General features: G+C 31.0%; 1 protein-coding gene across 1 annotated transcript; it reads right to left on the reverse strand.

Moving 5' to 3' along the window:
- Window positions 1–612: 612 nt before the first annotated feature.
- Window positions 613–2114, reverse strand: LOC107415554 (gibberellin-regulated protein 4). The gene is made up of 4 exons (XM_016023893.4): window positions 1931–2114; window positions 1778–1819; window positions 1633–1666; window positions 613–1114 (listed from the first exon to the last, which is right to left on the reverse strand). The coding sequence occupies exons 1-4, from the start codon at window positions 1997–1999 to the stop codon at window positions 933–935; spliced, it is 327 nt and encodes a 108-aa protein (XP_015879379.2). The 5' UTR covers window positions 2000–2114; the 3' UTR covers window positions 613–932.
- Window positions 2115–15677: the final 13563 nt, after the last annotated feature.

Genomic DNA, 15677 nt, shown 5'->3' on the forward strand with positions numbered 1-15677 from the left:
TTCAAATATTTACTTTGGGTTTATCATCTAATTTGCTTGATACCAATTTATAATCAGTTGTGAAAATTGTCAGTCTTAAGTGACTTTAAATTCTCGAATTAAGTGAAGAGTACAAACATTAACTCAAAGTCAAACTGAAATGATTTTGGTTTGAAAAATTCGAATAAAAAAACAATTATTTTACCCTTCTTTATTCAACATGAAGTATCTGCATAATCTTTTCTGGGGTCTCTTTCAATCTTGTCAATTAAGTGGAAAAATAAAAAGCGATTTGGTTAATAATCGACGATCACATGCACAATGTAATTCCAAGAAAACTTTTTCAGTGAAGAGGACCCCCTAGGCATGCTCATTAATTCATATAAGCACAAAAATTAACATAAATTACGGGCGAGAGAATTCAACACCTGTCAATTCCGATTCCCCCTTTTCTCCAAAATAAGCCAACAACAAACAAACGATTAATTGCAGTTGGCAACCATGGTCCAAAATGTTATTTCTTCGCCATTTGTTTTTTTGTTTTGGGTCTATACGAAATGTCCAATTTGCTCAAACTTCCACACCCATAAGTTTAAAACAAAAAGTACCACAACCACAGAAAGAGAGATCGAATAGATCAAATATATAATTATATATTAGTAGTCCGCATTAGTAAAGCCATAAACTTTTGTTGATGACAATATATATAAGCTTTTAGCTTAGCCACTCTCATTTAGGCAAAATTCCTAAGGAGTGACTTAAAGCTCCCAAACAAAACGAAAAAAGAAAAAAAAAAAAAAATCAAACCCAAATGCAATACAAAATATTATGGTTGCCGATGATAGATGGTAGTACAGCATCAAATGCTGTATTCACTAATGATAGTGCTAAACTTAAATTAACAATATAGAAAATTGGAAGCACCAAAAAGGGGTAGTAGATGGATCATCAATCTAAGGGCATTTTGGACCTCCTTCCTTGGTCTTCCAATTGTTGTAGCAAGGGCACACTGCTTTATTCCCATAAAATCCCGGAGGCACACAAAGGCATTTCCTGCAACACTTCTGACAGAAGAACATGCATGGCTTATGATACTGAGTCTTGCTGCACCTCCTCGTGCACTGTGATGGGCATTCTGGTCATTTTACCAAAGACATCAGACATTAATCATTCTGTTTCCCGCTTCAGTCATTTTTTTATAAAAGCAAGTTTTTTTTTTTCCTTCTTTTTTATTGAGCTTTTCAACTAATTTTTGACCGCAATCAAAACTATTTTGACCGGGAAATGCGCTTAGATATTTTAACGTTATTTATGGCACCAGGCGCGTGGATCAACTCGCGTGATCCAAATTATTCTATAGCAAACGGCAGAGACAAAGATTTTACGGTGCGCGGTAGCGCATCCAATGCTGCCCCATCACTTGTACACTAAACTATTAATTAGTGGTTGATAATTAAGCATTTTTATAAGCAAATCAAAGGGTTGTTTAGCAGTGCATGGTAGCAAAACAACATTCTTTCCCATAACATTATTCCAACTTCAGCAGATTTGCCTAATATTCTCTTCCCAAAACGATTACTTAATTTCATTATCCAACAATAATTGAGATCCAGGCAAATATATATATATATATATATATACACACACACTTACGGAAGCTTTTGAGACTCCCTGGTCCATACGCATTCTGAAAACACACAAAACAAAAATAAAAAGAATAGGAAAACAAGTCAGTTAAAACAACATGGAATCCAAACCCATATTACAAAAACAGGAAAAACAAAATCAGTTTATTTACAGTGTTAAAGTGATGACCGCCATGCCCATGAGATGCCATGACCTGCAAAAGAATTAGTGAAAGAAAAACAAAATGTCAAAGACAATCTACCAGTAAATGTACTTGTTTGCCTAAGTTCTTCTTCAATAAGCAGTGAAAAAGAAAGAGCTATACCGTGACTTGGAGCATGGAAATGGCAATGAGAGCCAGGATCAAAGCGGCACTAAACTTAACCATAGCCATTGCTACAGACCAAACCCCTCCTATAATGTCAAGGTCCTCAAGAAGCAACACGGCCCAAGAGGAGGAAGAAGAAGAAGAATAAAAAGAGGGGGCTTGATCCAGATTTCAAAGTGGCCTGGGAGTGTTAGGTATATATAGAAGAATTTTCAGTGTAATTGGAGGGGGGGGCGGTGTTAGAGGTTGGAACCTTTCGGTACGGTCACTCACACCGTCTAAAAATTGTGGACTAGTGTTATATGATATTGACACCTGCCCACTTGCGGTTTCGAAGCCGTGATGCATGTTTAAGGACTAAAGCAAATCACCACGTGTCGTTCATGATTTCAGTATCTTCTTGGTCCAGTAATTACCATTTTGCGACAATTCAGCGAAGATGAAAATTGCCATCTTCTAACAAAAGTGAATAATGATTCGGTACGAACTAATAATAATTTTTGAATGGGAATGACCTGGATAATTAAAGTTCTTGTCAACCCCATAGATTTTGGCTTTTTTGTACTTTTTTGTTTTTGCGTTATAATAAATATCTACTATGAGAAATAAAATGCAATGGGTTTTGTTTTCTAACCTGTATTGAGCACCATATGTTTTAAAGTTTGATGATTTAAAAGATGGGATCCAGATGATTTTCTTTGTAAGAAACGTGTGAGAATATGGCTCCAAAAATGACTACCATTTTTTTTTTTTTTTTATAAACTCTTTAGTAATACATGTTAAAGAGAAATTTTTTGGGTAAAAATTATGAGATTGTTTTTCAAATAGTAATTGTAATGCAACTAACCAATTGGCTATTGTAATGAAGAAACTATATATCTATAATTTCTATAAATAAAAGTGATTATGATAGCAGTTATTGCAATCCTACCTTATTTAATCCTTCAATAATTGTTTGTGCAGTAAAAAGAGGAAGAAAATAGATGAGGTGGGTTTTGAGCAATTATGATGGGAAGAAATAGTAAGTAGGCAGAATAAAATTCATAATATTGGGACCGGTAAGATCCAAATAAAAGGGTTGCAGGACCTCAGCTTTTGACACTAAACTTGGCCTTGGGACCTACGACATAGGGTGGCTTAGACTTGGTTATAGCGAAAAGTAGAGTGGCCAAAGGCTGGGTTATTCTACCGATTAAAGTATTAAACATTCTCTCGCATTGATTTTTTTCAGACGGTGCACTGCATTGAAGAAAAGAAGATTGCAGTTAGTTAAGTGGTTGGTTGGGTTGGGATATGTGGGATCCACTCTGCTTGAGAAGTCAAAGAAACTGAAATTGTTTTTAATACCGAGGCAGAACAAATTAAGGAAAAAAAAAAATAAAGTGAGAAGGATTTTTTTTTATTTTTTTTTTGGTGTGGGACCGGAAGATGCATGTGAGTTCTGAGCAGAGCACGTGACCCAAAGCAAATCTGTATCCGGATTGACAGAACTGCTCACCGTTCGCTGTAACCCAAATCTTTTTTGTTTTTGGTTTTCTTTTCTCTTCATTTTTTCTCCAGAAATTTTCTTTTTTCTTTTTTCTTCTGCGATTTTCCGTAAATACTGTAGATGTGGATTGGTTTCACCGACATTATGTCTCCCAATTATCACCATCCTTTGGTAATATTATATATATATATATTTGGAATTTATGACAAAAGCAAAAATTAATCATTTACCCCACTTTACATTTACAACTATATCCCCACCGATTTATACAAATTTGCAAGTCCTTTCAGATTATAAATTTGATAGTGAATGAAAATAATTAAAGAGAGAATAAGAAAATGAATAATAAGACTTATAAAAAAGAAGTACATCGTAAGAACACCTTTAAGGAATTTTTTAAATAAAATGTAAAAACAGCCTTCAATTTATTTTATATTTTAATTTTTTAAAATACAAAATATGTAAAAAAACTAAAAATATTATTTATTATTTAATAATTATTATATTTTAAAAATATTATGTTAATATATTTAATGATTTAGTTGGATCTGTAAAAAAAAAAGAAGTAAAACAACAAAATAATTAAAACAGAATTTTGGTGAAAAACCAATAAAAGGAGGAAAAGAAATATAATAATAAATATTTATTAAAAAATAAAAATAAAAAATATTATTGGAGTAAATTTTAAAATTTAATTTTTTAAACATAAAAATATTTTTTATTTTTAAAAAATCCATCGGGATGCTCTAAATTGGACAATTTGGTGGTGGGACAAAACCATATTTGTAAAATAGCTTGCTTTGTAATAATGCATCAGTTATAATAAAGTTTGATATGTGGAATAATGATATAAGCGAATTGGGGATGATAAATATATAAAATAAATGAGTCGGACAATAATTTAAGTGTGAATCCAGCCGTAAAGAGCAAAGAGAGAGATAGTGCAAAAAAAATATGCACGGATGAGGCACGGAAATAAGGAACAAAGGTCATCCTTCCATTGCACTTTGGTCATGTTCTTCCATGTGCCTATGTTCTATCTTCCACATGCTCTTTCACTATTTATATTCAATGCCTAAACTTGTATATTTCTAACCCTTCCATTATTATTTCTTTCTTTCTTTATTAATTTTCCACTCCTTTTCAATGTTTGGGCTCTTCTTTAATATACCATCAATGCGTTGGTGATAAAATCCACTATTCAACCATCGATTTACTACGCAACTTCTAACACTTTTTTCTATGTGGATTGCAGCTGCTATATTTGAAGTAGACAAATTTGTGCCATTAAAAAGAGTAATTTATTCAATAATTAACAGGCTGAAAGAGATTATAAATATTGTACATGTAATAACTTCTGTAGTATTGTTGTATGGTTTGGAGCCTGAGTGTGATGATCTATCAGAAAAAGCAAACTATGAACTTTTCCAATGGCAGCATCGCACGGTTTTGGATACGTGGAAAGTAATGTGAAGTAATGATTTTGCTATTTACCCATTAAAAAAAAAAAGAAAAAAAAAAGTAATGGTTTTGCTGTTTCGTTTCTTTATTTTATATAAATATTTTTAGTAACTTTTACAATGACTCTAATCACTCAATTGATTCAAAGTTTTTAAGTAGTTCAAAAAATCAATGATTATTGTACTAAAAAATATTATGGACATAGCAAGTGTGTACTCTTTTATTATTATTATTATTATTATTATTATTATTATTATTTTGAGAAATTATAGCAAGTGTGTCCATTGAGCAAAGTCATGCAAAAAGTTATGAGAAAAAAACAGACTGAAAACAGTTGTCAAGTTTCGAGAAGGAATTTGGGCCTCAACCATCTCCACTGACCCATTGGATGATATGCAGTCTGAAACAATTTTTGTTGGTCTCCAAACTGGGCTTTCTATTTTAAATATTTTTATAAAGGATTTAAAATTGATGGGACTTTTTTCTCAAGAACCCTTCGAATCTATCAGAAACTGAAACCTTTGCTAGAATTTTAGGTTGCACAAAAGGGTTTCTGGGCATGTACAGCATAACATCCTTATAACAAAGTTTATTAAGGTCCGAAAGAGGACAACATGAACCACAAAGTTGTTCATCTTCTAAAGTTGAGGTTATAGGTTTGAAGCACTGTACCAACGTTGGGTCTGGAATGGACTAACTGCTGTGGTTTTACATAAAAAAGACAATTAGGTCTCTGGCCCCATTAGGTGCTTCTAGCTACTAACCAAGTTGATGCTCAAATATGTTCATCTCATGAGAGTTGAACAAAACAGGCAACATTAACTTGTATGACTAGCTAGCAGTGTCTTTTAATTTTCAAGATGCAAAGCAATTGTTTTTCATAATAAGCAAAACTATCATTTTTTTTATGTGCTTTCTTATGGTTGTATGCAAATAAATTTGAGTCAAATAAAAGAAAGTAGACCCTCTAATTCTAGCATCTGTCGAAGTGTGATCAGCTACCTCAAAGGCAGTGCCAAAAAGTAGGATTTGCATCAATATTTGCTACCTGTACTAATGACTTTTAGAAATTCTTCGGTTCAAACCCTCCAAAAATCTTTTTAAAAAAAAAAAAAAAATTAAATTAAATTACTATTATACAATTATTGTTATTATTATTTTTAATAAAATTACTTAGCCTTTTAATATATATATATATGTGTGTGTGTGTGTGTGTGTGTGTGTGTGTGTGTTTGTGTGTATTTTTTTTTTCTTTTTGGGAGCGGAGGAAGGAGGAGAGGGGGTTGAGGGTATATTATTGACCACAAAATCTAAATTTGATGACTTTTGGGGTACAAAATGATTGGTACAGTAGGAAGAGGAACATGTAGGCCCTGTGGCATTTGTTAAATGCCCTGTTTAATGCTCCATGTTCCACATAACAAAACCTCATAATTTGGTTCACCTTCAAGAATTTAAAAACTGTACCAATTTAAATGGTCATTAGGTAGATTTGTCAGAGGTCATTAATAGAAAATGTTGTTATTTCAGTCCACTAAGGCTCCTTTCACGGGCCTTCGGATAAGACATCATGTCTACATGATCCGTGGGCCTCGGATCCACAAACTGTCTTTGGTGTTTCTTCTTTTCCCTTATTTTCCTCTTCTTGTATGCGAAAGAATGAATATCCCCATTAAACCTTTTGTTTTTTTCCCCTACATTGCCGGTAAAGTAATATCATGTTCCCATTTTGATGGTTCAGGTAACAATATTACTTTTGTTACAAAATCATAATCAGAATTATACCCCACTCACACAGTATTCCTTTAAAACAACTTGTATAAGTAAAGAATAGTTCTTTTCTTATACTGAGCACCTATTAAAGTAAATCTATTTTAAATTATAAAAAAAAACAAACAAATTTGATAATTGTAATTAGCAAATTTAGAATAATATTATTAGATTAGCATGATAAAAGATATCATCCAAAAAAAATAAAAATAAAAAACCGATAAGGAACAATTTTTATTTTTTTATCATCTGATCATAAGGGACTCGTTGAAAATGAATAATTACTAGTTTTGTAGTTTGCTTCTTCTATTCTTTATCTTTCAAATTTCTTTGGGTCCCATATTATTAATTGATTAAAGATTTTTCTTTTCCTTTTTTGAATTTAAAAAAAGAAAAGGATAGTGAGAAAGAGAGTTTTAAGGGCTGTACAGTGAGCTTAGCTGGAGACCTAATTGAGTGGAAACATTTAAGCTGCATCTGAATAGAATTAATTACACCATTTTATGAGGTATATACAATTTTAAGTGGGTGGTAATCCTTTTCAGCAACATAGAAATTTTGGTGTTTGGTGTTGGAGTTGGACCCATGGATGGTTTGCATCAAAATTATCGTTTTAGGATGTCATATCACTTTGAAACGTTGGTTTCTAATATCTTAAACCTAATTTTTTTTTTCCACTTATTATCATTTAATTCAAATAAGCTTTGTCACCATGAAAAATTCATTTCTTTTGTAACCTATTGGCAATTATTTCATTCGTCAATCAATTTCAAAGTTCTTCTCAACATGAACTTGAAATCTCTAACCACACCATGCTTTGGTAACGTACAAACAAGTAATTTGGTTGACTAAGATACACATAAAACAAACTGAATTAGAGAAAAACCATGTGAGTGTTTCCAATCTTTTTAAGTAATTGGTTTATGTATAGAGGGGTTAGCTCATTGGGTTTGACATTGGGCATTATATAAAGTAGATTGAAATTAGGCTTTTCTGGGAATTTCTTAATAATGCTGTATATGAATAGAAGAATGGAAAGGAAATACACTCTCTGTCCAACAGAGATATTTAAAAAGAATAACACAAAGTTAAAGAAGATTGATGTATAATTTATTAGAATTTAGCGAACCTTATCCTCCTCCATTGGAAGTCCTTCTCTCTCTCTCTCTCTCTCTTCTCACTGGGCCATCCTACTGCAGAAGATTAAGCCACTTTATCCACTAAAACGACCTTCACAAGCATCCCATTTGGCCAATTTGAGTCACAAATTATAACACCCTGTAAGTCATATCAAATATTTCAGAAGAAAACATTCATAACTGTTATACAAAAGCTATGTATGTTGGTTGTTGCCTTAACCCATTACTCTATCATTATATTTCTATGGAAGCCCAAAATCATATTTCAAAAGTCCTATCTAAAACAAGTCCCACTTCTTAAACTATTCAAAAACTTTTTCCAAAAACATTTTTACAACCCTATAAAATTTATTTATTTATTTTTTTAAAAAAGGTTTTAAAACAGGTAGACATACATGCTTTATTGCTTAATATCATCTTTTTAGACTTTGACTTGGTCAACAGCCTATTTAATTAGGTTTTCATAAAGGAAAAAAAATCCTATCTCTTTCATAGCCATGAGATAGGAGTACAAAAAGGGAATCCAAGCAGAAGCTATGAAACTTTTAATTACCAAGTTGGACAATATGATTCTTATAGATTTATTTTTATAATATTGCTCAAGGGCACGATTGCATTTGATTGCAGTCCGGACAGTAATAATAATTTGATGTTTTACCCTCTTGCTAAATATTTGATTTAAGATCAATGTCGATTTAATTTTTTTTTTTAATTTATTTTATCATATCAATATCTAAGGTTAGCTAAGGACAAAGAAGTATAATAATCCTAAAGCAACAAATATACTGCTTTGTGTTCCACCAATTGCAGAAACCTTGGGGATAAGAACGAAGGCAGGCATTTGTGGCTGCAACTTTACGATCATACATCTTTGTACTCACTAGATATGGAAAATTCTAGCACTTTGATTCTTTTTCACTTTTTTTTGTTTTTACTCCACCAAAAGCGGCAATGAAGCTCAGCAATTAGGTAACCTTAATTACTTATTAACTAGTTGGTTTAATTAGTTGTGCTACTATGTCTCATATTTGGCATGGGATTGGGAAATTATTACTAGTTAGGCTTTTTTTTTTTTTTTCCTTTTCTTTTCTTTTTTTTGGGGGGAAAATTTACTAATTAGGCTTAAAAACTCAAAAATAAAAAGGCCAATTAGATACTCAATAACCAAAATAAATAAATAAACTACTAGCTATTTTTGTCCTAGTTTTCGTACAAATTATTTCATGAACTTCTCTTCATATTTGAGATGGGAAAAAGAGTTTGGAAAGAAAGGTCTTTTTTTTTTTTTGTCATAATTATTTCTTGTTATTTGTACATGCATTAGAAAGAAGAATCGACATATACTTTTATGACTTAATGCGAACAGAAAAAAAAAAAAAAGGATTTTATTATTTTGTATCAAATATCTGAAAACCAAAAGCTGTTTTTATAGATATTTTAATTTATATTTATAAGCAATTTTTTAATATTAGTTTTATGAATATTGATGATTTTTTTTGAATTCGGTGTGCAATATTAATAAACTTTCACCAAATGGACGCCTATTTTGGATAGGTTTCCATATGTTCTCGATTCATAATACATGTTAATTTTTAAAAAAATTGAGAAATATTTATTGGGTTAAATAAATATAAATTTTAATGCCCTAGTTTTCTTTATAAGAGACAAGTTAGAGCAATTCTAAACAGATGGAATTCATTAACCAAAATTTTTGTATGAAAAAACTTGGTATTTTATTGAATTTACCTTTGCAATGCATTATTAATTTATCAGTCATTAATAAAATACCAAATTATTAATTTATCAATAATTAATAAAATACCAAATGTAATTTGATATCAAAACTTTGGTTAATAAATTCAGTACCATAACATTGGACAATAAATTATTTGCCTAATTGTCAAATTTCGATCAATGGTTATTTTGGAATAGTTAACAATAAAAAGTGATAAAATATTATTATTATTATTTATAGTGAAGGTTTGAAATTCGAATTTGAATTATTGTCCCAAAAAAAAAAAAAAGGGGTTTTTTTTATCACTGTAAAAGTGGTCATTTGAAAGTTCGTTATTTTATATTGGACCCACTTGTAGTTTAACTAGCTGGTAAATTTCTATTCCTTAAATTTCAGTGTTAGTCCAAATGCGTAACGAACTGAATAGCTGGCAGCACAAAATTGGTTGCAAAATTTAGTGCAATTAGAGTAGACAAAATTTCTTATGGTCAGGAAATATAGGACGATAAAATACCATATCACTTGAAATAGAAGTCAAGAAAAGGATTTGGATACAAGAAGTTTATTGGACATTAATTTCAAATATGGGTGAAATAGACTGGGCGAATATGGCTGAATAAGTTTATATATGTCTGTTATACAACTATGTATATATCTTTTGGATCCTTTACACCCTGTTTTTCAAACAAGTTGCATAACTAATCCCAACATTTATTACATAAAAAAAAAAGAAAAAAGAAAAAAAAAAGGACACTGTACTTGGGGTCCTCCATGGGCCACTTTTACATATTAAACATCATAATTTGAAAAATATTGAACATTAATTTATTAATTTTCTTTTCGTTTAACAACAAGTAGGACGAGGGCCATCCTCAATTTCAATTATTACAACTTGCCACGTGTAAAATAAACTTGAACATTTTGGAAGAAAAATTAATTTCGTGATTAGATAGACTAACAAATCAAAAAAAAAAAAAAAAAAAAACGAAGAGACTCAACATTCTTCCCCATAATTAACCAGAAAAGCTATTAATTGTTTGTGATTTTTAAAATCAAATATCCAAAATGATTTGATGCATATATTATACAAATGGTCTAGTCTTTTCCCTCCAGAAATCTAGCTGCTTTTTTTGGTATCCATGAGATGACATTGCATATTTGCATTGAACTGTGGCAGTGGCAGATTATCATTTATCACATATACTAAAAATGCAAGTTATTATATATGTACGGGTGGGACTCTTCTTGAATTACAAGCCAAGCTAAACCCTCCTCCATGTGACTGTTCGGTTTAAAAACCTAATTGGAAATCTGATACACTGTGCTTCAAAGCCCTACACATGGAAAACTTAAAAAAAAAAAAAAAAAAAAAAAAAAAAAAGAAGAAAGAAATCTATATATAATGAATTATTAATTTAATGAAAGCCCATGAAAGCATTTTTGAAGGCAATGTTTATGTTCAATGATTGTCTTTATGTAAAACTGGCATTATTGGAGAGATGGTAAGGAATCGTGTGTGATGGGTATTGGTGTAACACATATGGCTTTGTTAATAATTATGAAGCTTGTTTTTCCATCTTCAAACCTCTAAATGATTTGGGTAGATGAGCTTTCAACATTCTGCCATTTTCAATTTCGCGTTGTTTCTTATTATTAATAATGTGTGTATATATATATATATATATATATATTTTTTTTTTTTTTTTCTCTTTCATATGAAGGGAGTAGGGGAGGAGAGAGCTAGTGTGAAAAGCACACAACCATTGCAATATAATGTTGTGCCTTAGAGAGGGAACCTGCAATTCGTTCCACTTTCAAAATCCTTAATCATTTGTTTTGGAGATTTGGTTAATTTGATGTTTTTCCATTTCCCAACAATCCTAGCTGCTCCGAACCGACAATTTCTAAGACGATCCATTAGATTAGAAATATTGTACTCTCCACTCATAAGCACATGTGAACCCACTTCCCGTTCGATTATGTTTTTGGTTTTGTTTTGTTTTGTTTTTTTTTTTTTTTTTTAAAAACATATTAGAATACGTAGTATGTTTTTAGGTTTGCTAGAGTTCAAATGCTATGTGACCCCACAATTTTGACCATTATGACTTATTGAAATATAAAGGAAAAAGGTGCTTTTCCTCCTGTAATGAAAATAAATAGTAAATGGTGGGTAAAATGAAAGACAAGTTTTAAGTAAGAAATATATATATATATATAATATATTATTCTGGTAAATAGTAAGAGATATATGTTATGCCACTATGTTACCAAACTTAATAGAGAGAAAAGACGTAACTGCGAGTAATTTTCAAACCCACCCCTGTATAATGTGACCCTGTCCCTTGCTAAAGGCATGGGAAAGTTTTAGGTGTGAGGTGCAGTGTCCCTATACACCCTCACCTGATCATCAACCGCATCACCTAAGCCTCACGGTTTCTATTTTGGGTCCCACATATACATATATATATATATATATATATATATATATGTACGTAAATATGCTATTCCATCTACAAGGCACAAGCCTTATAAAGTCAATATGCTACAGCCTACACTGTTTATCATTTTTTTTTCTTTTTTTTAATCTGTTTTTTCCTATCCTTAACACTATTTGATGCTCTTGGGAAAATTAATCCTCCGGATTTATTATGAAAGCTGGTATCCCTATTCAGACACACTCTTGCATAGGAAATTTCATGTCCCATGTACCTCTCATTCAATGGTCCGTGTTCTTTAATAAATGTCTTTATAAGATTCTTAGCTGAAAAAAATATACATAAAAAATTTCTAGATAGACGACTTTTCTTGTAAATAAGAGAATTAGGATCCTCTATTAGTTTTTTAATTTTATTTTAAATCCTGTCGATATTTAATTCTAACAGTGAAGTGGCATCTAATCGATAAAATTAAAATATATTGTCAACATGAAACAGAATTGTACTTACCGTCAAGTATCAAAGTGGGAGTGACTTTCCATCACTCTTATCTCCTTTCGTTTCAATTAATAATTTTAAATTTTAAATTTACTTCATCAAACTTTAAACAGATATAATTAGTACCTCTTGTCATATCAATATCTTTTCAACATAAACATAAAATGAAAACTAACGAATCAAAATTCTATCCACTAAGTGTTAAAAAAGCGAATACACACATAACAAAATTCAAGAAATTGGACAATGCCGAGGCTCAAATTTTGCGGCTGCTATACAATAAAGTATTAATAAATCAAATACATGACTCAATTTATATAGTTGTTTACAATTTATACAGTTTAGATGTAATAAAGTGACTTTAAAAATAAATAAATATATTAAATTATATACTCAATGTTTTTAAAATATATTTTTATTTTCGAAAACATAAAAGTATTTTCTAAAGATTTATAGAGCTTTTGGCCATTGTTTTCTAAAACAATGTTTGAAAACAAAAGCAATGAAAAAAACAATTAGAAAACAATATTTTATTTTCTTATCTTGTTTTGAAAATAATATTATCATACTAAAAAAGTTAATCGAACTACTAACTTTATATCACTCAACGAGATTAAGATTACAAATTATCTTAATGGGATTGAGGCCTAGGTGGTTATAACAGACTTATATCCAAAAACATCTAAATGGACCTTAATGTTCTAGGACTATTTGAATTAATTCGACCTGAAGCAATTTAAATTGACCTATTATATGGCACCGTTCCAATGGATTAGATATCTAAAAATGTATTAATAATTTGAATATCTAAAAACACCATAACAAATTTAAGATTCTAAATTGCCAAATATTTTTTACTTCTTTTAAAATAATGAAAATTATTTTTTTCTTCATTTTAAAAGTAAAATGTAGAAAATATGACGAAATAGGCCTCCATTCATCTTACAAACCAACAGCAATATTTGCCCAAGAAAAAAAAAAAAAAAAAACCTCCAATATTTTCAATCCAAATTAGATATCCAAAAAAAATGTTTGGACTTTTAGCGAAAAATATAAATCAAATTAAAGTTCATTTTTTGTTCGTTTAAAACTTTTGCAATAAGTGATAATTTAATATGATATTAGAGCTAGATGTCCGGAGTTCAAAACTCAATAATATGTATAAAAATTCAGAAAGAAGTTCAAAAGACACGGACCTACGAGAGTTTTAGAGAAAAATATAAATTAAATGAAAACCCACTTTCTACCAGTTTAAATTTTTGTTAAATATTCACATAAACAATAACAAATTTGAAATTTTGAATTACCAAATATTTTTTTAAACAATAAAAAGTTATCTTTTTCTTTATTTTAAAATAAAAAATAGAAAACTGAAACAAATAAGCATCCGTTCATCTTATGAAACAATTCAAATATTTACACCTAAGAGTTAGAGCAAGTGGTAAAAACTTGTTCCTCATCACATCTGTTTACAAAAATTGTGTATTCAAATCCCAATAATTCCTTTTTGTATCTTAGAATGGACCCCATGTGACGACGACATATATTGTGGTGATATACTAGATGTTACATGATTTTTATGAGAATTGTGAACAGCCTTATATGCTAATGACCATAGTTTTTAAGTTTTATGAATTGATGATATCATAGGCTCATTTAAAAAAAAAAAAAAAAATTCAAATATTTACCCAAAAAAATCCCAAATATTTTCGGTCCAGATAAATAAAAAAGACCACGAAATTACGCAGGATTTGATCTTGCATAACATATAATAAATTCACAAGTTGTGACTTTCAATGCAACGGTTGTGGCTTGCACGCCCTTCGATGATTAAACCTTAGCTGCTTTATGATTGGTCAACTGACGTCACCACGTACAGCTCCGATTGGTAACCCCCCACTAATTCACCTCTTTCATCTGCCAAAGTAAATAAAAAAAAACAAAAAAAAAAAACCAGTAATTCACAACAAAATCAGTGCACTTCTCCAAAGCTCCAAGCTAGCTTATCCCTACTTACGGTGCTCTTTCTCTATCCTATCACTGCCCTTACCACTTCATAATAAAAGTTCTCATAATCAAGGCTGACAAAACGTTTTTATTGTTTTATTTATTTTTATTTATCAATTAAATCTGACTTTTTAATTAAATCTTAATAAGGACAAATGCAAAGCCACGTGGCACACGACTGTGTCTAAGTGTAAAACGCACGTGTCGCCACGTTCAATCGCTTTGAACGCGTGTCGCTGGACCCAGCCGCTTTATTACGTGTTAATCTTGATTATGTCGTCCAACCTCTCATATTTCATGCATTAATAGTTGCGGACATCCGGGGTCATTTTCGTCCTCTCAAAAATAAATAAATAAATAAATATAAAGGGTACGACCTTGTTTTTTGTTTATTTTATTTTTCTTGGGTCATCAGGAGCCAAAAGAGAGAAAATGAAAAAGGTACTCGAAGCGGTGTCGTTTAGCGTTGTCTTAAATGGGTTTTGTAGGAATAACCCCATTCCATTCCATGTTCAACGTCCGAAAATTCTGTCAAGCCGACAAAAATACCTTTGCTTTTGGGGGTGCCGCGACTTAAAAACCTGAATTTTGATAGATCCACGCCCTTTCATGTCACAAAGACAATTTTACACACAACCTATACTTACTTACACTTTGACAGCGTAAGCTCCATGAGCATTCAGGAAGAGGTAATTTTGCCATTTTGTCGATTAGGATGAGAAGTGGTTTAAAAAAAAACACAGCAAAAAAGAGTGTCAAAGTAAAAATGAGAAAAATTTTTACTTTAAAAAGCGGTCCAGGATCCAGACCTTGTTGAAACTTGACAAAAATTAAGATGGGTGACAGTCAATGTCTGAGAGTGTTGCAGGTTCTCAGCTCTGGAATTTTATTTCTTTTTTTAAATTTTTTACCACACCAACGTTATTAACCCAAAAAATTTTAAAATAAAAAACTCATCCGGGTCAACCCGGAGTTTAACTGAGTCATAATTGTCTGCAAAGCTATAATACCATGCCCATAACTCGGACCATAATTGAGAGACCAAAGTGAGTCAAAGGCAAAGGAAGGGGCTGTGGGATTAAAAACCCAGAGTGGGAAAAGAGTATAGAAGCAGGGTCAATTTCACTAGCTAAGGTATATTTATTACACACAACATCTAACCCCAAGTGGGGTCAGTGACTTAACCGGGATTAGAACCAGGGTTAAAAAA

The sequence above is a fragment of the Ziziphus jujuba genome, chromosome 4 (assembly GCF_031755915.1).
Source record: "Ziziphus jujuba cultivar Dongzao chromosome 4, ASM3175591v1".
NCBI lineage: Eukaryota > Viridiplantae > Streptophyta > Magnoliopsida > Rosales > Rhamnaceae > Ziziphus > Ziziphus jujuba.

Bases quoted from the DNA above. Each gene is read 5' to 3' on its own strand.
- LOC107415554 (XM_016023893.4), bottom strand. From the start codon at position 1,999: ATGGCTATGGTTAAGTTTAGTGCCGCTTTGATCCTGGCTCTCATTGCC. The intron at 1,667-1,777 runs GTAAATAAACTG...GTGTGTTTTCAG, and splicing joins GCGGTCATCACTTTAACACT to AATGCGTATGGACCAGGGAG. The intron at 1,115-1,632 runs GTAAGTGTGTGT...TAAAATGACCAG, and splicing joins AGGGAGTCTCAAAAGCTTCC to AATGCCCATCACAGTGCACG.